The 15,836-nt window shown below is 47.0% G+C and overlaps 1 protein-coding gene across 2 annotated transcripts in view; it reads left to right on the top strand.

Annotated features, from left to right (window-relative positions):
- Positions 1–3,669: 3,669 nt before the first annotated feature.
- Positions 3,670–15,836, top strand: part of Clcn1 (chloride voltage-gated channel 1) — a 32,462-nt gene continuing 20,295 nt past the window's right edge. Inside the window, exons 1-7 of one of the 2 annotated variants that reach the window (XM_028876459.2) lie at positions 3,670–3,938; positions 7,110–7,230; positions 7,746–7,877; positions 8,487–8,615; positions 8,814–8,947; positions 10,166–10,243; positions 11,288–11,366. In XM_028876459.2, coding sequence (XP_028732292.1) covers positions 3,753–3,938; positions 7,110–7,230; positions 7,746–7,877; positions 8,487–8,615; positions 8,814–8,947; positions 10,166–10,243; positions 11,288–11,366 — 859 coding nt within the window. In that variant the 5' untranslated portion in view covers positions 3,670–3,752. Of the gene's footprint in view, positions 3,939–7,109; positions 7,231–7,745; positions 7,878–8,486; positions 8,616–8,813; positions 8,948–10,165; positions 10,244–10,373; positions 10,750–11,287; positions 11,367–15,836 lie in introns of those variants that run through there. The other variant, XM_037203609.1, reaches the window with a different exon arrangement.

The raw sequence follows: 15,836 nt of genomic DNA, 5'->3' as shown, positions 1-15,836 counted from the left end.
CTTTTTTTTTTTTTTTTTTTTTTTTTAATTCATTTTACATACCAACCACAGGTCCTCATCCCTTCCCTACTCCCCCACCCCCACCCCGCCTTGTTCCCCAACCCACCCCCCATTCCCTTCAACAAGGTAAGGCTTCCCATGGGGAGTCAACAAAGCCTGTTACACTAAGGATTCTTAAAAAGATAGAGAGTATTATGGAGTGAGGACTGCTGCAAACCAAGTGCCTTGGAGAAGTGGTTGCTGAAATTATAGGAAGTAGGTGGATATGGCTTCCATGCTGCCTGGATACACACAGGAAAAGAGATGGATAAAAACATCCTTAGAGAGTGATGGTCAGGGTATGAGCCCTTTGTCAGACCCCTTGTCTAATCTGCCCTTGGGCACGCTTCACTTGGCCGTAATGAACTGCCTGTTCTCATGCATAGAAACAGTGGTGTTTGGGTGAGAGTATCACTCAGTGATGATAGGATGCTTGACTAGCCTGGCCTCACTTTAGTCCCCAGTACTGCAGAGTTATGGTCATATTTATTGCCCTGGGCAGTGGGGAGGTCAAACTAGCAGAGGTTGGAGCTGGATAATGAGCATAGCTTGGGAAGAAAATCCATCAGTTCTTAAAATTTGATGGGGGTAGAGATGCAAAAAGACAAATCTCATACCCAGCTACTTATATCCCCATCTTCTTGTATAATTTAAATCTTAGTATCATGGACCATAGGAGATGGTTTAAAACTTTAGGAGAGTACACATACATGCTTGCTTATAAGTTTGTTTCCAAATTTAGGACCTTTGCAGGACTACCCACAGCCCACTGGGACCCTCCACATCAGAGCCTAAGCACCAAGCCCAATAAGAATTTGGAGTAATGGGTGGGCATAATTCACATTTAGTTCTCCTGTAAAATGATAAGTTCGTGGGATTTAAACTACTCTTAATTTAAATAAACACAAGCTATTTAACTCAAATCCTTGCAGTCCAACACTAGTAGCCTATATACGTGGATGCTTCTGCTTTGAGAGTCTGGTTCTTACAATTGCAGTTGGCACTTTTCCTGTGGACTGATTGCCTCCCCACTCAGCGTGGCAAGGTGTGGGCTCCTTGCAGTCCCTGCTCATCTCTGATTTTGGATCACAGTCCATGACCACACTGCTCTGCTTTAGGGCACTAATGTGCTCGGGGATACTTTGGAAGCAGCGATCACATCTGACACTTGTTTGTGAAAGTTTCCTGCAGAAAGTGGTCACCTCCAGAGAGCCAGGCTCCACACAGGTGTAAAGACAGTCTCTGAAGGCCTCCAAGAAATATACAGTCTTTGTAATCTTGGTGGGTGGATTGTAAGCCTTGCAATCTCAGGATTGATTCTAGAAATGGTGTTTTTATTATTTTCAGCTTGACTATTAGAAATGGTATACATAGTGAAGGCACACAACCTGATGAACTAGCATATATGCATTGTGAAATGATCCCCAGGGTCCAGGTTCTTAACCATCACCTCACATTACCTATATGTATATGAATGCACACTTGAAGCCTACCCTTAGCAGATTTCAGGTACACGGTACAGCAATTGCTAACTGTAGCCACCATGTTTATCAGCTCTCTAAAACTCAGAGCAGAATAGCTGAAGTGTGCCCATGACCGGCATCTTCCCAAGACTCCCAAAGCCCACTCCATCTCAGCCCATGGCCTTCAACCCTGTATGTGTTATGATTCTGCATATAAACGGCCAGCACAGTATTTAAATATGTCTGACATCTTAGCCTTGTCTAAAAGGAAGTGTCTTTTTTGCCGCTGAGTCGTGTGTACACGTCCTTTATGCATTCACCTGTTGACAGACTTGGAGGTGGTTTTTGTATCTTGTCTGTTATGAATATGCCACAGTGAACAAAAGAACAGATATCTGAGAGATGGTGCTTTGTTTTCCTCTCTCTATAAACATAAGTAGGGTCTGAGTCAGACAGGAGCTCTGTTTCTAACTTACTGTGTACCATAAGGACCACGACAGTTTCTCCCACTATTCGTACCCAGTAGTTCCCTTTTCTCTGCGTCCTCACCAGTGCTGGCCACACTTGTCCTTGGTGTCAGCCACCCTAACAGGTGTGATGTGATGTCTCACTGGTTTTCATGTATACTTCTCTTTGATAAATGTTATTCAACATCTAGAAAAGGTATTGTTTAGCCAGCAAGACTACTCTTGTAAGGGCACTTGCAGCCTGTTGACCTGAGTTCAAGCCCAGGAATCCACATGGGAGGAGAGAGTCAATTCCCAAAAGTTGTCCTCTGACACACACACATACACACACACACACACACACACACACACACACACTGATTTTTTTTAAAGGCCAGAGAGATGGCTCAATGGTTAAAAGAACTTACTGTCCTTGTAGAGGATCCACCAGCACCATGTTGGGCCCCTCACAGTTGCTGTAACTCCACCTGCAGGGGGGATCTGACACCTGGTACATTCACACAATTACAAAATTAAAAATAATGACAGTAAAAAATAATTGTTTTAATTGCAAAAGAAACAGTACTTTTAACGGTGTCTAGCTTCCCACTTTGAGCAATTCCATTTGGCTTAGGTCAGAATCATACTGCAGACCAGAGATTCGGTGTCCATACCCTTCAGTCCCTGACCACTCTTGATGGTGGATCCTGAAGTTCAGTTTGCCTTAGTTTCTTCTATAATGAGTTCATTGGGAAAGAATGTCTTAGAAAAATTGATGGGAAAAACGCAATGCCTTATGGAGTACTTTGTCCTTCATCAAATTTAATTTATTGACTAGGAAAGAGGTTACCACTCCATCTTCTTTTGTTTGCTGGGTTCCCACTCCCACCTTCCCTATGACTCTTGCCTACTTCCTCTTCTTACCTGTTATCTAACCTGCTGCGGTAGAGCTGTCATGGGCATCACATTCCAGATGGAAGCTCAGTCCCTCCCTCTTGATCTGAGCTTCGGATGGGGCTAACACGTATGTCTGGGAACTGAGAGACTCTGCAGAACCCAAGGCTATTACCCCTGCTTCCCACAACATTCCACACCCAGTGCGTGATAAGGGTGGGATCAAGGGGGAGGCACTCAAGTGTTTTTAGCAGCCTCTGGCAGACTCAAGGGCAGAAAGCTGGGAATAGGATGTATGTGGAGAGCTGGCCACAGAAGAGTTCAGGGTCCAGATGAAGACTGAACCCTTAAGAGATACCGAGCTGAAGACAGTCCGACAGGGAGAGATGGCAGAGAGGCGTCAGCTCCTCTTCCAGGTGAGTTGCCTGTCTAATGTTATCAGGATTCTGAGTGGCTTCATTCGACTCTCCCTCTCCCCTCATCTCCCATGAGGTATTCAAGGAAGTTCAACACTCAGTTCTACACACAGCCTAGAACTTGCACTAGGAAATTTTTCATCGCAGTCCTAATGGTATTTATAGAGGGACTAGTGACCTGGAGCTGTGAGCCTCCTCGGGAAGGGACAATACTGCTGGCTCACAGAGGGAATCCCCTGTTGGACAGTCCCGTAGGTTTTCATCCTAACCCCACCCCCCACACTGCACTCACACCTGCTTCGACCCCAGGAGGATCAGATGTGGCCCTGTGAGGGGGGGCGTGTCATGTGATGGAGTGATAGCTATAAATAGCTGGAGGTGGGCATGGTGCCCCAGACGCCTTGGGGACAGGCAAAAGCAGAGGCTTAAGGAGCTACTGGGGGGAGAGTGGGAGCAAGCAGGCCAAGGCCTGGCTGGGGGTTGGGGGAGGACACATGGAGCGGTCCCACTCCCACTCCCAGCAGCATGGGGGTGAGCAAAGCTGGTGGGGCAGTGCTCCCCAGTACCAGTACATGCCCTTTGAACATTGTACCAGCTATGGACTGCCCTCAGAGAATGGGGGCCTTCAGCACCGGCCCCGAAAGGACATGGGTCCCAGGCACAATGCCCACCCAACACAGGTAAAGTCTGGGCGGGAGGGAAACAGTAGACAGGTGTCAGCGGGGCCAAGGATTGGTGGGAATTGGGAGTTAGATGAGAAGGGGGAATGGTGTTTAATTTGAAAATTAAATGGTAAATAGGTTCAAAATATGAAAGCCTTTTAAAGATCTAAGCTTAGTGTATTTACTGAAGAATTTCGTGCACTTTCAAATAGCACTTTCAACTGGCAGAATATTCGAACCCTGTGGGAAACCAGCAGAGCCACACTAACATGAAGAATGCATGCTTACATGCTTACGTAACCAGAGTGGTTCTTGTAGGAACTGTAAATGCTATGAAGATCTCCTCTACCCTCACCCAGGTGCAGACAGCATGGGGTTTCTTCACTCAGGGAATGCCCTGTAGAATGCATACACACACACACACACACACACACACACACACACACACACACACACACTTCCACAAAAGCCAGAAGAAAGGCATTGGGACAAACAAGGAAAACGAGTGATTTATCAATGATCAATGACCAGTATTAAAATGGGCACAGAAATGGTGTCCAATTTTTAAGGGCTTAGAGGTAGAATTCTTGTGGAACATTTACCTAGCTTGTGTGAGTTTCTGGGGTCTTTGTTGGGGGAGTGTTGTCATAATTGTGAAAAGGCCAGCAAAATGATTCAGTAAGTAAAAGGTGCTTGCCTCTGAGCCTGACAAACTAAGTTCAATTCCTGGGACCCACGTGGTGGAAAGAAAAAACCCACTGCTACAGGTTGTTCTCTCTCTCTCTCTCTCTCTCTCTCTCTCTCTCTCTCTCTCTCTCTCTCTCTCTCTCTCTCTCACACACACACACACACACACACACACACACACACACACACTAATTATAAAACAACTTAAGATTCCTATGAAACGTAAGATACTTAGGAAAGTGCAGAGTTGTGTCCAGAGGCAATTACCATCCAGGGCTTGGGGATCAGTGGTCTATGGACAACTAAGAGAAGAGAAATGGGGATGGGACAAAACAGGAAAGGTGAAATGGCTTTGGGAGATTGACAACTCACTATTAGCGTAAGTAAGTGCGCCTCTTAACTACAAGCATGCAGAATGGGACAGAATGGAAAGAGTCTTGAGGGAAAGAGCTCAGACTTCAGAAGGGTGTTGCTGACAGAGTCCGGCTGGGAACCTGGAGGTGGGCTGTGTGGATGGTGTCAGCACAGGGTCATGAGGATCCGTTCTCTGAGCAGTTGCTAAGGGTAGGTCCCAGTGGGGAGAGAGGTGTGTTGAAGAGCAGGATATAAATGTCAAAGCCAGCTCATTCTCACCCTAGTGCCACGTTTCTGGGGAAGGCAGGCTGACCACTTGAGCAAAGGAGCAGTTAGAGCATTTTTTTTTTTTTTTTTTTTGTAAGATTGGGGTTTCTCTGTGTAGCCCCGGCTGTCCTGGACCTCATTCTGTAGACTAGGCTGGCCTTGAACTCACAGAGATCTGCCTGCCTCTGCCAACCAAGTGCTGGAATTAAAGGTGTGCACCACCACCATCTGGCTAGTTAGAGCCCTTTCTGGTGACAGGACACTTGGTTAAAAGAACTGATGCTTCGTGTAGGAAAAAAATGGCAAGTGAGTTTGGGTGCAGGATTTATCCAGATCCCAACCTACTTTGAAAGCAAGCAGAAATGTAATGTTTTCTTTGTCTAATGCTTGTGAGGGAAAAATACAGACTTATAAAAAAAAAAAACTAGGATGGCGTAATGAGCTCCCAGGATTCACCAGTCATCACCATTTTGTCAAGATGGTTCTGTCGCCCATTCCCACCCTTAGCCCTGCACACACTAGAGGACTCTCTACACTTTGCAGACATTCCATCACTTGTACATTTGGGTTTTGATTTCTCGCTCCCCTCTAAACCTCCCATAGTGTGGTGGTTACTGCTGGACCAGTAGAATACATCTGGCTCTTACAGTGTTTTCTCAGCCTGGGTGTTGGAAGAGAGCACACTGTTTCCTCATTTCTGCCAGTCCACAACTCAGAGTGCTTAGGCAGCCCCAATAGTTGATCTTCAATGGAAATATTTTCTGGTTTGTTTGTTTTTGAGATAAGACCATACTATGTATCCCTGATTGGCCTGGAACTTTCTATGTAGATCAGGCTGGCTTCAAACTCACAAAGCCTCTGCCTCCTGAGTGCTGGGACTAAAAGTGTGCACTACCATGCCCAGCTGGAAGTATTTTTTATCTCTGGGTCATGGGCAGAGTTTGAAGAGAAATGCTGCTTTCCTTGGTCACTAACCTCATGAGCAGGATAATTAGTATGTGCCTGCTCAGGAACGAAACATCAAACTGCTGCTCATATTGTGAAATAAGATCTCTTCTACCCAGGCTCTCCCAGAATGAGCCACATGGCCTGGACTGACCCTGGTCCCAGAGGATGAATTGGTGTAGGGTGTGTGGGGCCAGCATGAAATGATTAACACTCTTACATCCTTCACAGCACAAATGCTAACATGGGGGCGGGTCTGCTCCCCTTCACTTGTTGGTAGAACCCAGTTGGGATACTTTGGGAAGTAGATGAACTTGCCTTTCTGAGCCCAGTTCCTGTTTGTGTCTACAAGCTCTGGAATGTGAGCTGGATGGACTTTGTACAACTTCAGTAAGGAAGCTGAGTGTCTCCAGGCAGACAAGCATACCAAGGCAAAATGAAAGCGGCCACCATCTGGCCCCGTAAAAACAGAGTCCATTGCTGGCTAGGTTAGTACAGCCTCTCTGTGTCTAATTTGGGATCCTGAGGTGGGAAGTCAAATGCAGAGGTACTAGGAAAATATAGAGACATGAGAAACACAGGGTGACACATGAAATGCCTACGTGATATGGATGTATGATTTCTGCACAGTCCTTAGTACCTTCACTTCCAAGAATAAGTTAACTTCCTTGATAAAGCTACTATGGATCAAGATGTGCCTGTTTTGGGGGAAAATGGTAGAACTGAAGCAGGGTTGGTCAAAAATGGAAAACAGACATGTGTGAACAGACAATAAAGATGTGAGACGGGACAAGCTTAAAGTACCCTGCAGCAGCCTTCAATGTCTAGATTCAAAACCGGTTCCCTTTTCTCTGCAAATCTAAGTCTACGTGATGTCTTCTGTATTCTTTCTGACTCTTCAACGAGATAGACACTGACCATTCTTCACCCATACAGATATATGGCCATCACAAAGAAAAATATTCATGTAAGGAACAAGACAAGGGGATGCCCAAGAAGACAGGCTCCAGTTCTACTGTGGACACCTTGGATGAGGACCACTATTCTAAATGTCAAGGTGATGGGGACTGAGAATAAAAGGAATCTGGAATAGGAGGTACAGGGTTGAGAGAGTAACTTGGATGTCTCATCTCCCAACACACACACACACACACACACACACACACACACACACACACCACACACACACACACACACACACACACCACACACACCACACACACACACACACACACACACATACACACACACACACACACACACACCACACAAACCCCTCACACACCAAAGCCCTCTCCTGAGTAAGCAAAAGACACCTCCCCTCCACCTCTTTAGTACTTTGCCTTGTTTCTTCTTTCCCAACGGAGAGAAGTGAATTTTGCATAGAAACTCATGTATTCGCGGGGAGTGTGGTCGTAGTACTTCCCGGCAGGATAGGCACACCAACTGGCAGAGATGTGAAGAGATGCCCGGTGACTAATACACAGACGCTCCCATCTCCGCTCCTCAGCCTGCTCCCCGAGAAATGACTAGAGAGCTGTTTCCCCCTTGTTCACCCTTCCCTCTTCCTAGATTGTGTCCACCGCCTGGGATGCGTGGTCAGAAGGAAGCTGGGGGAAGACTGGATCTTTCTTGTGCTCCTGGGCCTACTGATGGCTCTAGTCAGCTGGTGTATGGACTACGTCAGTGCCAAGAGCCTTCAGGGTAGGTTCTCCCTGGACTGCCGCCCTCTACCTTCTCCATGTTGAAACTGTTTCTGAGTTCTTGTCTCCGGTAGCCCAGGTGTGTTTGGGCTGAGCATGTTGCATGGGTGGTTAGGTATGACTTTGACTCCAGATAAAACTACACTAATTGAGAACCAGATCGCCACTTGGGCCTTTCCTGCCAGCTGCCACCCAAAGTATAAGTGCCCCTTAGACAGGCTGACTGACTTGGGTAGCTTTCCCAGGGTTCCTCCTAATTTCATCACTGAAATTTCCAAGTCTCAGGAGTCCTTTTTAGTTGTCAGTGGTCACCCTCTGGCCTAGAGCCAGGTGCTACAGCCGCTTACTCAACAGTGACATGCACCACAGCCACCACATAGAGACCTCTGCCAGAGGGGACTTTGGACAGATAGCCACCTCCCTCAACTCAGACTTCCTACTTGTACAGTGAAAGGAATGCCCTGGGGCCAGGCAAATAAGATGCCCAAGGCATGAGAGCAAGCTGGCACACTATCTGGTGGTGTGAATGTTGGGGTGGAGGTGAGGTGGTCTCACTGTCAACCTCTCCTAGACCCTGACTGTCCTAGGTTTTATGTTCATGTTCCTGCAGCCTACAAGTGGACCTATGCCCAGATGCAGCCCAGCCTTCCTCTGCAGTACCTGGCCTGGGTCACCTTCCCGCTTATCCTCATCCTCTTCAGTGCGCTCTTTTGCCAGCTCATCTCTCCCCAGGCTGTGGGTGAGTGCTTTCTCTAAGATGATGATGCAGTCTGGTTTTTTACAGACCCCCCACTCTGAACTCCCTCCACCCTCCAGACTCCTTTGAGGCCTCACCACAGTTATCTCCTTCTCCGGGTCTGCTTTTCTCTCCCATTTAAACTCTAGCTCGAACCTGTACATTATCCTTTTTTTTTTTTTTTTTTTTTAACCCTTTTAGGCTCTGGAATCCCTGAGATGAAGACAATTCTCCGTGGTGTTGTCTTGAAGGAGTACCTCACACTCAAGGCCTTTGTAGCCAAGGTGGTGGCCTTGACAGCTGGCCTGGGCAGTGGCATCCCTGTGGGGAAAGAGGTAGGTCCGCATAGCTGAGCAAAGGACTGGCAGAGCTGACTGGACTCAGCCAGGGCCAAAGGGCAGTAACAAGGGGGAAGCCTTGGACGTTCCTCACCCTCATTCCTTACTCTGTAGTTGGTGACAGACTGTTAAAGTTGGGGAGACCTTACAGCAGCCCCTCAATCTGGACATAAGTGTGGGTTGGGACTGGAAGGCTCTGCTGGGAAAAGGGATGTTGCTCTGTGCCCTGTGGGATGCTAGCTTTATCCCTGGCTTCTAACTATAGATGCCGGTAGCAGGCCCCAATTATGACAACCAGAACGTCTCTAGACAATGTCTGTCCTCTACATAATCTGAACCAATCTCCTTGTCCATTTTTTTTTTTTGTTTATTTATTGCCTATTTTTGTTTGGCGTTTAGTTGTTTGCTTGTTTGAGATAGCCTCATCCTGTAGTTCAGGCTCACCGGAAACTTAAATGTATCCTCATCAGCACAGTCCTTGGGTTTCCCCTTATTTTGACATGAGAAAACTAAGACCTAGAATAAGACTTCTTTCTTCAAGGTGGCAGCTAGGCTTCTTAAACTCCAGCCTTGTGGGCACACTTGCCCTCTAGCATCAAAGTTCCGCACAGCAGCCAAAGCATCTTTCAAAACGGAACGGAACTGGACACCTCTGCCCTCTACTCAGTACTGTCTCATGAGCCTTCCATATCACTTAATATAAGATCTGCACACCTCCCAACAGCTGACCAGCCCCAGGCTGACCCACCTCTTCCTGCCTGTCTGGGTCTTCAGCCTCACCACCTGCCTGCTTTCCTGTGATGACAAGGCTTTTTCCACTTTCCACCATGTCATGCTTGTCCCAGTCAGGACCCCTGCTTTTGCTGTTCCCTCAGCCGAGAACACTCGCCCTCTGACGCCCATGAGACTCCCTCATGTAATTATCACTGAAGGCGCTACCTCCGGTGGTGACTGGCCAGGGGAGGACACCTTCTCCTCCCCACCCTACCTCCTTTGCCTTATTCCTCTTGGTTGGCTTCCTAGCCCTAGCGTTATCTGAAAACACACGGATTCATCATCTCTTCCTCCCTGGGATGAGGCTCCTTTAGGGCAGAGCTCTTGTCTGGCTTCCCTCTTTCACCTAGCCCAGGGCCTGGAGCAGGAAATTCTGGTTCAATGGCATCTCCCGTGCTTCTCCTCCATCCCTGATCCCTGGCTCTCCTGGTTCTCTTCCAGGGTCCCTTTGTTCACATTGCCAGCATCTGTGCTGCTGTCCTGAGCAAGTTTATGTCCGTGTTCTGTGGTGTCTATGAGGTAAGGGTGAGGCAGTACTGCACTACAGCCTGGTTCTACCTGGTTGGTAGAAGGAAGCCCTCAGTGTGTGCGGGAGAGCAGGGGAGGGTTGCCTGCTCTGGGCTGGCCTTGGTGCTGAAGGTGGCATCTCACTAACCCATGCTCCAGTTCCCCATGTCCGTGCCTGCTGATCCTAGCCAGAGCATCCCCTCCGTCCAGCTTCTGTCTGTCTTCCTAGTGTCTAGCCCTTCCTGATCTGTGCCCCCTATGGTGACCTGAGCCAGGCCTGCCCCATGTCACCCTCGTCCCCACACGGACTGTGTCAGTCCCTCTCCACGTTCCTTCCTGTGCCGCCCCGCCCGTCTGTAGTTCCTGACACCCACCCACCCTGGCTTACATACTGCCCGTCTGTCCTACCTGCCTTGCTCGTCGTGCTTCTCTGTTGCAGACCGTGCCTGGGCAGCTTGATCTCCTGGTGCCAGCCTGTGCAGTGGGCGTGGGATGCTGCTTTGCAGCCCCTGTTGGAGGCAAGTTTCACTTCCTCCCTACCTGGGTTGCCTGAGCCAGACTTGGAGGGGTGGGTGGGTGTCTGCTGTAGCTTTTGGGTAGAGGGGCCAGTGAAGGGACTGATGGGTGGGCATCCAGGGAGTGACTGGATTGTTGCCTGTGGTCTCCAGGGACCCATGCCTTTCTGCTACAGAGCGGAGTGTTCTTTTGACACTGCTGTTCTCTCCTGCAGGCGTTTCTACTACTCCTTTTGCTACTTATCCTTGGCCCCTCTTTGTTTGGTCATTATCTGTTCATTTGCCTGCCTGATGTCTATTTACTTAACATTTTCCATAGTTTGTTTTCAATTGTTGGCCTTGAGTGTATGAGGTCACTTCTTGGTTGCCAAACTCATTGAGTTTCTCCTGGTCTGGGAACCACAGGGATGATGGGACCATGTTCATTCCTGTGATGTAGGCCTCTCATTCTTCTTTGTTTCCCATCCCTGCTTATTCTCCCCCATCTCTCTGTCCTACCCTTCCCCTCCTACCTGTCTGTCTGTCTGTCTCTCCCTAGTAGCAGCCATACTATTACACTGACATCCTGACAGTGGGCTGTGCCGTGGGGGTCGGCTGCTGTTTTGGAACACCACTTGGAGGCAAGTCTGTCCCATCCCCAGTGCATGGGCTCATTTGCCTTGTCTTGCTCAACAGCTAGTTCTCATCAGCTTCACCAAGAGCTTGGACTAACTGTTTCTACTCTAACAAGAACAGCTACTCTTAGGTAGTGTATGCCTCGAGCCTTGTTCTAACCACTTTACATGGATTCCTACCTAACACTGTGAGTGCGATTTGAGAGAACTGCATTATAGAAAGAGCAGTGACTGGAGGAGACATGTTGGTAGCACCTACAGAGCCAGAGATTAGACCCCCAGCAGCTCCCCTGGCCCCACTTACACTAAAGTCTTTTTGTATTGCCAGTACCTTTGCCTGACACATGCTTTTCTGTAGCAGGAGATTTTGTGTACTTCCTTCTCCAGGGGAAAACTTACCTCATGTTGTGTTTTTATTAATGACACTAGGGTTTTGGTAGACTGTGATAGATTAATGGTGAACTTTAGAATGAGAAGTACTTACGGGAGCTTTAAAGAAAGTTGTTTCTTGATATGCCAGCAATTTACAGGTGGGTGTAGCTCTTTCTATCCATTTAAGGAGAATAGTGATGTTATCATGGGTTATGTGTGTGTGTGTGTGTGTGTGTGTGTGTGTGTGTGTGTGTGTGTGTGTGTGTAAGTTAATTCTTTATCCTGCCACATGGCTCAATTTTTATTATTATTATTAAGACATTTTCTATTCATTTTACATACCAATCACAGATCCTCCTCTCCTCACTCCTCCCACCCCCCAGCCTTCCCCCTGTACCCCTGCCTGCAACCTACCCTACATTCCCACTTCCTTTTATCATGGGTTATTAATGACAGGACGTAGTCACAAAAGGAAGACCTGTTATTTCCTTGTCAGAAATAGCTGTGACTATGTTAACAGGGCAGGGATTATATGGCACATTCATTGAAATCACTGATGATGAAATTCCATGTTGATAGCTGAAGAAATATGGTTATAGGAAGGGTATATGCTTTTTAAACAACCAGCTGCTAGAAGGCTCTTTTCATATGATGGAATGGCAATTAGTCTTGTTTTCATAGATGAGTTTTCCAGGTATCTGAAATGGCTTGCCTCAGAAATGGTGTATGGGTGAGAGTTCAGAATTACTGAAAGCACATCCCATATCCCTGTTCTGACATGGTGGAAGCATGCAGCATAAGGAAATCCAGGATGCGTGTGCATCACTGGCATCCCATTTGCACTTCCGTTGTCAGCTCTAGTCATTAAAGTCATTAGCCTCCACCAGTGAATGGTAGTGTGTTTGCGTTGCTGTGCGCGCAGATGTGCGCGCCTGTGTTTACACACACACTGCCTTTATTTACCCCCTAGCCTTCCAGATCAAAGAAGAATTTGTGGTTGTTTTGGTTTTGTTATAAACATTTTAAAGTGAAGAGAACCTGCCTTCTCTTCCCGAGACAACAGCTTATATTAGGAGTCAAAAGGTTCTTTCTGATCTTGTGACAAGGATGGGAATCTTACCTTAGGAAAGTTACAGTAAAGCATTGTTCTTGACACAAGAAATTGTTAGGCACTTGCAAGTGAAGGGGCTACCCTCGGGCTGTTTCCATTATGCTGCAAATGACAAGCCTGTCTGCAGGTGGCAGTGCTTGATTCTTTTTTATGAATATAGAATAACTGAAAGAAAAAAATGCAGTTTTGAGATCTTTTACTCACAACATAGGCAACTCCTAATTCCGTATGTTGATAGAAGGAATATAATTCGGCATCCTATAGAAACAACCAAGGCCCTTTTGCTTCCATTGTGTGCCAGGTAGTGGGACTGGTGCTGCCTTCTCAAGGGGCTCAGGGAGGCAGACCCTGAGATCATCACAGGCAATTAATGACCCTGTGGCATTCCTAGGCGAAGTGCAATGAGCCGTCAAGGCAGCCTGGGGGAGCCTGTGAAGCTTTATGAAAGAGACAGTGTTTGTCATGGGCGTAATTAGTAAGTAGGAGCCTGCAAGGAGGAAAGGAAATTCCAAACAGAATGGACAGGATCCAAAGTCAATATCTGCCCTTACAGTAATGAGTAGTACTAAGGAGAATGGGAAAGTATAATAGGAAGTGACTCAGAACAGATAAGTGGGGCTGAATCATGAAGGTCTGCAGAAGTCATGCAGAATAATACAGGTTTTATCCTCTACGGTAGTATTTGCCCAAATATGTTTTACAGAGCACAATTCTTCTTGGTGAAAACCCATTGCAAGTTCCAATTGGATAGAAAATGTATGATTAAAGGGGAATAAATAAGTAGTTAAAAACTAATGAACTGGAAAGGTTATGAGAACATCTGAGATGTTGGGATGCATTGTGAACACCCAGAATAGCTGCAAACAGCCCTCCCCACCAAGCCCCTTCGCAGAGACCATGCCATAGGACTTGTGTCATCTCATGGGACTGACTTGGTGTGGTATTGTCGTGGGTGAAGTGAAGCCACGGAAGGATTTAAAACAAGGAAGTGACATGGTTAGCTTGGCCTGCTCGTCCAATCCCCTTGGCACATGCGTGCAGGATAGAATTGGTTGTGGATTAACAGGATTGATCTAAGATTAACAAGAAGACTATTGTCATCTTCCTGATGCTGGACGCTGACAGACAGAACTGGGCAGCAAAAGAGGTAGAGGAGGGGCTGAGAAACTCAAGGGATATCAAGTCAAATTGATGCTGCCCGGTGGCTTATTTTATGTGAAGATAGGAGAGAGAGTTCTGTGCCAACACCCGTGCTCACAACACTGGCAATGCAGTAATAGTGATATTAGTGACTATGGAAGAGGGCACAGGAAGCAAACTCGGTCTGGAGGGGAGTGAACAAATTTTTCTTTGAGGATATTGAATTTAAAGTTCCTACGGCATGGCCAAATAGCATGAAGTAGGCAGCTAGGTCGATGAGTCTACAATCCAGGCACTGAGCGGAATCTAATCAGTAGCCTGTGTTCTTGGTTAATGCCATGGGCATAAGTGAAACTGAGAAAGAAGTTATGTGTGCAAGTAGCAGGAGAGGGAGACCAAGAGCAATGCCTTCCCTGGACAGAGGCATGGGAACCAGAAGAGAAATTAGAGAGGGAACACAGAGTGGAAGAAGAGAACAGCATGCCAGACCTAAGACACCAGAGTTTCTAGCAGCTGTTCATGTTTTTAAAGCTCTCTTTTCTTTTAGCAGCACATGTTATGCTTGTCTCAGGTAATATGAAAGTTGGTTCTCACTCCTGATCACGCTGTGACAAACTGCTAGAGAAAAGCCTCCCAGGTCTGTATCATGGGGAGGAAATGCTTGTAACATATAAGTTGGATAATTGTACCCAGGCAAAGTAAAGCTGGTTTTACTTTTATTATGGCAAATCAAAGAAAAGAGACCCACCTGATTCCCACTGCAGACTTCTCCCCCTTAGGATTTGAAGAGCAGGGCAGAAAGAGTGGCTGGCATAGCTCTGCATCACTTGGCTCTGTTCTTTCTTTCTGTTTGTTTGTTTAGGTTCTTTGAGACAAGGTTTCTCTGTGTGACACTGGTTGTGCTAGAACCTGCTTTATAGACCAGACTGGCCTTGAACTCACAAAGATCCTCCTGCTTCTGCCTCCCGAGTGCTGGAATTAAAGGTGTATGCCACCACTGTCTGGCATGATTTACTTATTTTTATCTTATGTGAATTGGTGCTTTTCCTGCATGTATGTCTGTGTGAGGGTGTCAGATCCCCTGAAACTGGAGATATAGACAGTTGTGAGCTGCCACGGGGTCCTGGGAATTGAACCTGGGTCCTCTGAAAGAACAGCCAGTGCTCATAACTGCTGAGGAATCTCTCCAGCACCCTTGGCTCCATTCTTTGAAATTGCCTTGCTGTGTTCTTTCCTTCTCCATATCCTCTCCTCTCCTGCCATTCCAGTATAGGCATTGAGCCCCAAATGGGTGCTCACCACTGTGCCAGGGCTTAGTTTACAAGGAACCTCTAATCCCAGGGAAACTCAGCAATGTGGACAAACAGCTAGATCTGAAAGTGGAAAATAGAATAACCCAAAATACCACGATGAGAAATACCAGGATAAGAAATGGATGGTCTCTACTTGACAAGAAAGATTGGGGATGGCTTTTTAAAGAGACATTGCGAAAATCTTCTGCCAAAACACAACTTTGGCTCCAGGAGACAATAGCACCCAGCTACCATCTCCTTAGTACATAGACTCAATGTGACTTAATCACGGTGCCCTGCCAAAAGGATAGTGGAGGTCATGAGGGATTTGAGAGATGTGGCTTTTGAATACAGGATGGGAAACATTATGTGAACTGCTGTCTGAAGAGGGAGGGCATGGCCAGCCTTGAACAGACCAACAATGTACACCGTGGAAAAAAGAAAAAGACAAAGTTTGCCTTGCTAATTTTTTTTCCCTCTTGGACTGGTCCTCATCCCCCGCTATCTCAGTTCACTGTCCTCCTGTTTGCTATGGATGAGGCTTATCCAAGCTTTAGTCAT

This window comes from Peromyscus leucopus, chromosome 3, assembly GCF_004664715.2.
Source record: "Peromyscus leucopus breed LL Stock chromosome 3, UCI_PerLeu_2.1, whole genome shotgun sequence".
NCBI classification, from domain to species: Eukaryota; Metazoa; Chordata; class Mammalia; order Rodentia; family Cricetidae; genus Peromyscus; species Peromyscus leucopus.
Note: the sequence above shows the minus strand (reverse complement) of the source record. Positions and strands in the feature narration are given on the sequence as shown.